This window comes from Gekko japonicus, unplaced genomic scaffold (genome assembly GCF_001447785.1).
Source record: "Gekko japonicus isolate JY-2015 unplaced genomic scaffold, Gekko_japonicus_V1.1 scaffold414, whole genome shotgun sequence".
NCBI classification, from domain to species: Eukaryota; Metazoa; Chordata; class Lepidosauria; order Squamata; family Gekkonidae; genus Gekko; species Gekko japonicus.
The window spans coordinates 1,067,742-1,074,710 of NW_015162491.1; the positions used below are offsets into that span (position 1 = coordinate 1,067,742).

The window sequence follows — 6,969 nt, forward strand, 5'->3', positions numbered from 1 at the left end:
ATTTCGCTTCCGCTCCCCCCATTTTTTCGCTTAAAAGTTCATGTGCATGGGAGGGGCCCCTCCCCTCGCTCGCTTCACTTCTCGGTCCGTGGGTTGGGGAGCTTTCTTTTTAAATTGTCAAAGGCGCTTTAATCTGACTCACGTTCATATTGGTCTTCCGACCTCGTTTAGTTTCTGGTTCAGCCGCTCGATCCCCAGCACTTGTCCCGGTCAGCATCACTAGGTTCCATTCAGACACTCGCAGGAGGGACCATCGGGGCGAAGAGGCGCCTCAATTCTCCAGCATCGCGCTGGCGAAGAGCCGACCTCTCGAAAGCCCCATGGCTAGAAGCCCTTCGCCGGGCTTCTTTGGGGGGCAATGAGCCTGCGTACCCCCTCCTTCCTGCTCGTGCGCAAATAGCATCCCCGGGAGGTCCGGGAGCTGCGACTGCTCAGCGTGCTGCCATCCACCGGAAGTCAGGTTTTTTTGGTTCTTTCAACCACACTGCATTGGTCAGCTTACTGCATTTGGTGGACTAATCACTGCTATCCTTTTTGACCTGAAGTTGCAAGGCAGTCTAAGATAATTATGTAGAAAGTAGGTATTATCTTTTAATTAGTTTTTGTAGTACAATTGCAAGTTATGAAAATTTACGGCATGCTATTATATAGCCTTGCAATAGCTTATCCAGATGTTTTTTGTCATTGATATTATAAAAGTATGGTTTACTGTATCACCAAGAAATGCATCATTTAGTGCTATCCCTTGGTCATGAGAAACCGCAGCTCAGCTCCCTCTTTCACCACAGATTTCTTTATGACATTAAGCAGATTACAGTGCTTACTTTTTCCTGTTCAAATATTTCTATGAAATTTGGTACAATTTCTAATTTTGTGTGTGTGGGGGGAGGGGTAATTTTCAGCTAACATAGGGGTCCTGAACTTGAATAAAACTTTGTCATAAAGGTGCCACTGGACTCAAACTTTGTTCCACATAAATTATTGAAATGCAGAAAAGTACTAGTTAAATAGTTAGTATTTAATAAGGATATTAACATATATTAATAGTGTTTTAGCTAATATTTAACACAACATTTTTATTAACTAAAATACCTGCCCAATCTTTTATAATCCAGATGTGTGGGGCTTTGCATATTTTTTCCGTCTAGAACCACATTGCAAATTTTAAATTATGGGGAACGGAGAGGTTGATGTTTTTCCTTCATAAATTTGCACAAGCTAGTGAACTTCTTTGAAGAGCAGCCAGCTTCACAACTTGCAACTTTTGAGTTCTGCTGCGTTGCTGACTCTTCTCCCATCATACCTGCCCCTGCAAAAATGGATAGGCCCAGACATCAGCTGCATCAGTTGGCCTGTGTTCATGTGAATGCACGTGGGGTTGTATTGGAATTTCTTCCCTTTGGTGCTGATCACAGTCCCAGCTTCCATGGCTCTGCTGATGGAGGCAGCCGGCACGTCGTCCATCCCTCACCAGCCCGGCTGCCACCACCATACTGGTGGCTTCCTTGACACAAGAAATGAATACAGCAGTGTGCTGCTTTCTCATTTGAGCAGTCCTGTCTGCAAAATAGGGAAGGAGGCAAAGCATGCTTGTGCTTCCTCTGTGAGTGACTAGTACAGTGGTGGCAGTCAGGTTGGCTGGGGATAAGGTGAGGTGGTCATAATGGCTGGATGTGTGTTGCTTTGCCTGGAGATCTGGAATCATGACACATCTCCCAAGTACAAAGAACCATTCCTATCTCCTTCCCACCCAACAGCCAACCTGCCTTTATCTGTCCCTCTGTGTTAAGCTTGCCTGCTCCTCACCCCACAGCAGCCTCTACCTAAGAAAACTGGCCCGGTTGTGTGGTGCTGGCCACTGGACCAGGCTCACTTGCATGGTAGGGAACCCTCAAGGATGTGTTGGGTGGCACCTTACTTTCCCCGGAACCACCCTCCCCAAACTATTCCCTCCTCCTGGCAACTCCCATACCTTCTTCCCTTTCCCTGCCTCAATCTCACTTTCTCAGCCATTCACCAACCTATCTTTTATCTGCCTCCCATCTTCAGCTATATTTATTATTTATTAATTTATGCCCCACCTTTCTCCACAGTGGGGACCAAAGCACCTTACATTATTCGCCTCTTCTCCCTTTTATCCGCACAAAAACCCTGTGAGATACGTTAGGCTGAAAGTATGTGACAGTGAGCTTCCACAGAAAGATGGAGATTTGAACCTGGGTCTCTCAGAGCCTACTCTGAAGGTATTCATCCTTTCACTACCCCTCACATTGCCCTGCTCAGCCTCAATACCAGTTGCGGCACAAGGCCTCTAGGCCCAAGTTTAGGTCACAACAGCTTCATCCCCAAGGGAGTCTCATCAAGACCAGAGGCCTCTTCTTCTGACCAGGGATGGACAACTTGTGGTTCTCCCATATTTCCTAGACAGGTTGGCATCCTTTGCTGATGAATGGGCCTGCATCACCTCTGACTCCTGGGTGCTTTCTTTGGTACAGCATGGTTGTAAGGCTGAATTAATCTGCCGGCACTGAGTGCATTATGGTGGGGGTGGCCCATCTTAGGTCAAAAGATTGTGTAATTTCCCCTATGTAGACGACTGGCTCCCAGTTGGCACATCTGCTAGTGGCCTCCAATCATGTATTCAATTGACATCAGACCTTTTCTCCAGGCTGGGTCTGGCCATCAACTTAGATAAATCTCACCTTGTCCCCTCCCAAGAGGTGGAATTTATTGGCTCCATACTGGATTTCGTGGCTGGTAGGGCTTTTCCACCATACCAGTGGGTCTCTGCCCTAAGGGCTTTGATAGCCAGGTTTTACACTAGATGTTTCAGCTCCTCATGGGAGATTCAAAGCCTCATGAGTCTCATGGCATCCACCACTGCTGTAGTGCCATTCACTAGACTACAAATGAGACCTCCGCAGAATTGGCTTCTGAGATGCTTCCACCCCCATGTGGACCCTCATAACATGTACTGCACTGTTCAGAGATCGGTATTCCACTCCCTTAGGTAGTGGGCCTTAGACAACAATTTGCTTAAGGGTTGCCCGTTTAGGTTGCTTATACCATCTATCACTGTCACCACATATGCTTCTACTGTGGGTTAGGGTGGCCCACTGCTCCGGTGTGTTTGCCTGGGGTATATGTCTTCTGCTGAGTCCAAGGTTCAGATGACATCTGCAAGGCAGCTTACATGGTCTCCAGTTGTAAGCTTACATGGTCTTTCAGTTGTAATAGCATATTATTGTATGGAAGGGTGCTGGAGATGAGTGGGGGACACACAGGGATTAAAGTGCCCAAGCTATGGCTTACAATTTTCTGTCAACTACTAGAGCTGCTCATTTCACTTGCTCAAAAGATGATTTCAAGCTATTCATTTCTATAGCAACCAAGTCTATCCAAAAAGACAAACTGTGAGGTAATGAGCTTTTGTTCACATAGACAGTGGGTGCGGTCAGACGGCCTGCCAGGAGCGGTTTAAACTGCTCCGGTTCCAAGTGGACTAATTTGATCTGGGGCAAGCGTGGTCACACTCACCTCCCTCACCGCGCAACACATCGCTTCCGGGCGTCCACACTAGGTGCGCGTCGGCGGTTTTTAAAATTATTGTTATTTTACATTTTGCGCATAGGCAGCCATCCACAGAATTGAGATCTTCGCGCAGGCGCAGAACACCTTGTCCCGAAAAGCATGCCCTGGAGGAACACTGCCCTTTAAAATTTTATAGCGAAAAGTGCCTCCATGAGGTCCCGGACTCGTCCAAAGCCTAAAACTAATCACTTTTTAAAAAAAATTAATGCCAGGGCGAAGCTTCGCCCAAGCGCATATCGCTGAGGCTAAAAAAAATGGCGGCCGAATAGTGGAAACCTCGGGCTTCCCAGCGGAAGTGGCTCTACACTGGTGGAGAGCAATCACACGTGGAAAATGCGGCTGGAACCAGAGTCCTCAGGAAGACACCACTTGGGTACCTAGTGGCAAATTACACCAGTTTAAGGGGTGTTTGCGACGATTGGCAATGGTTAGGGACGGAAGGCAGATGTTGTGTGTGTGTGATCGCGCGTAAGTAGTCCGTTTGTAACCGGCTTCTATATTGACTTAAATGCACCGTCTGAACGCACACAGTGAATGGATAACATTTTGCTTGTAAAGTATTTGGTTTAACAAGATTCCTTGTCAATTTCAGGTGAAAGTTGAGTCTTTTTGATTAGGCTGTCCAGAAGATTACTTTTTCTTGGCCCAGTGTTCTTAGAACAAAATATTAAATGTTAAGGAGAGGGTTTCCCCCCTCTAATTGTGAGCTTTTTTGGCATTGAAACCTCTTGGCATCAATCCAGTTGCAGTAGTGTGCTACATGGATGCATGGAAGTGCAATTTGAAAAGCAATAGAAGACACTGAACAGTTTATCCAGAAGTGTATCTTGAAGCATAGTTCATGACTTCTGATAAAGATGCACTATTACAGGATTGATTTGATCAGAATGTTAGGTTTCACTCTCCTCTGTGAAACATGATAGAACTTATTTTCCTTGAAATTTAATACTGTTTCCTTTCAGCCTAAAGCCAGATTGGTATAGTGGTTAAGTGCGCAGACTCTAATCTGGGACAACCAGGTTTGATTCCCCACTCCTCCACTTGCAGCTGCTGGATGACTTTGGGCAAGCCATAGTTCTGTCCGAGGTGTTCTTGAAAAGAGCAGTTTTTGTCAGAGTTCTCTCAGCCCCACCTACCTCACAGGGTATCTGTTGTGGGGAGGGGAAGGGAAAGGAGTTTGTAAGCCACTCTGAGACTCCGAGTGAAGGGCGGGGTATAAATCCAGTCTCCTCTTCTTCTTTTAGAGCTGCTTACATTTTAGAAATGAACACTTCTATGTCTGTATTTTTTATGAATTTCCAGTTATTAATGGACATCACATTGTTCAACTGTGAGGTGAACTAGAACTTGAGTTTTTGTTTAACATTGTTGGAAGAGCATTACAAAGCTTGGACTAATTTCTGTTTATGTCACATGGAAACTGAGCTTGTAAGCTTTTGGCCAGGACTTTTACAAAGGTGCCCAAGGTCTCTTGAAATCTGTGAGTATAAATACACTTATCGCTGTTGAATTGTGGCCTTTGACTTGATGGAAATGTCACTGGTTTCCATAGAGCTTACCTTCAATTGAGTACAGTTAGGGTTGGGGTGCAGTGCTCCTATGCTGGCCACTAGTTTTAAATAAGAACACTATCTATTTACATTAATTTTTTTTTTCTTTTTAGGGAGAATCTGTAAAATATTTTCTGGACAACTTGGATAAATTGGGAGAACCAGTAAGTTTTATCTGTTATTTGGGTTCTTAAAGTAATATATGATGAAGAGTCTTTTGGTTTGAATTTGCAACTTCTAGCAATTGGAAGCTGTATATTTTGTAAATTGAAGTGACAAGCTACTTTTGTAGCATTTAGAGGAGCATATCAATGACACACATATTTTTCTTTTACTAGGATTATCTTCCTTCCCAGCAAGATATTCTGCTGGCACGAAGACCGACAAAAGGGATCCATGAGTACGATTTTGAGATTAAAAACGTCCCCTTTAAGATGGTTGATGTAGGTGGCCAAAGGTCAGAGCGAAAACGTTGGTTTGAATGCTTTGACAGCGTCACTTCAATACTGTTCCTGGTTTCATCAAGCGAATTTGACCAGGTACTTATGGAGGATCGACTAACAAACCGCCTTACAGAGTCTCTGAACATTTTTGAAACTATAGTCAACAACCGAGTTTTCAGCAACGTCTCCATCATTCTCTTCCTAAACAAGACAGACTTGCTTGAGGAAAAAGTGCAAAAAGTTAGCATCAAAGACTATTTCCCAGAATTTGAAGGGGATCCCCACTGCTTAATAGATGTCCAAAAATTCCTGGTGGATTGTTTTCGTACCAAGCGCAGGGATCAGCAACAGAAGCCTTTATATCACCACTTCACCACTGCTATAAATACAGAAAACATCCGCCTGGTATTCCGTGATGTCAAGGATACCATCCTTCACGACAACCTCAAGCAGCTCATGCTACAGTGATGTGCAAAAAGACTTTGTGTTGGTCGTTTACAGCAGGAGTTGGAAGAAAAAAACTCTGGTCTTGTCAGAACTCAGTGTGTGGATAAAAGCTGCTGCTGTTCAAGTTATTGCCAATTTCTCTTGAAATTTGGACTTTAATCTCTTCCACTGTAGTTTCATTTAGAATCATTTCTAATTTCTTAACAGACCTCAAGTTTTTAAAGCTAACTCGGAAATTTTAACCTCTTCCATCTTTCCAAACTGATAAAATGTGTATTCTTGAAATATCTTGTAATGTCTGTAGACATGTGGTTGACAGAACCCACTTTGAAAACTTGATAAATTAAAGAGGTTTGGTGATACCTGAAAGAACTTTAGGAAAAATATGATACATCTGTATCTGCAGACAGCTTTCCAAGTATGGCCTTTTCCCCCTCCAAGATTGTTCTGCATGGTGAACAGCTCTGCTTTTTAAAATAATCAGTCTGTATTTGAAGTTTACAAATGCATTTTTGCTTCCATGCCAATAGGAGATGCTCTCAAATGGTACCAGAAAGGAAATCAGCTAAAGTTTACTACCACTTAATATGTCAGATGGAATCAGTCATGCAAAGGGACATTCTGATCTTGATTGGTCATTGTGAGATCATAACAGTTTTATAAAATGTCTTATGCTTTACAGCTTGGAGCTAACCTAAATCACATTGTTGCCTACAGCGTTGGAAATATCCATCCGTTATGAACTATCAGTTGTACCTTTTTTCCTTCAGTAAGTCCAGACTCTGTGCATTGTGTGATACATGGAAGAAGCTAACAAAAAGGTTTTTTTCCTGCTAAAGAGTGCTGGTGTTTATGGATATTGGATGCATGTCGTTGAAGTAGCGCAACAGTGTTAACAGTAGATAGAGCTGTAGGTGAGACAATATTGGCCATTATAT

The 6,969-nt window shown here is 43.7% G+C and overlaps 1 protein-coding gene across 1 annotated transcript in view; it reads left to right on the forward strand.

Moving 5' to 3' along the window:
- The window catches only part of GNA13 (guanine nucleotide binding protein (G protein), alpha 13), a 52,059-nt gene extending 45,968 nt beyond the window's left edge, over positions 1 to 6,091 (forward strand). The window contains exons 4-5 of the mRNA XM_015406007.1: positions 5,255 to 5,305; positions 5,480 to 6,091. Of these exons, the coding sequence (XP_015261493.1) occupies positions 5,255 to 5,305; positions 5,480 to 6,052 (624 nt within the window). The 3' untranslated portion in view covers positions 6,053 to 6,091. The remainder of the gene's footprint in view (positions 1 to 5,254; positions 5,306 to 5,479) is intronic.
- The last annotated feature ends 878 nt before the right edge of the window (positions 6,092 to 6,969 follow it).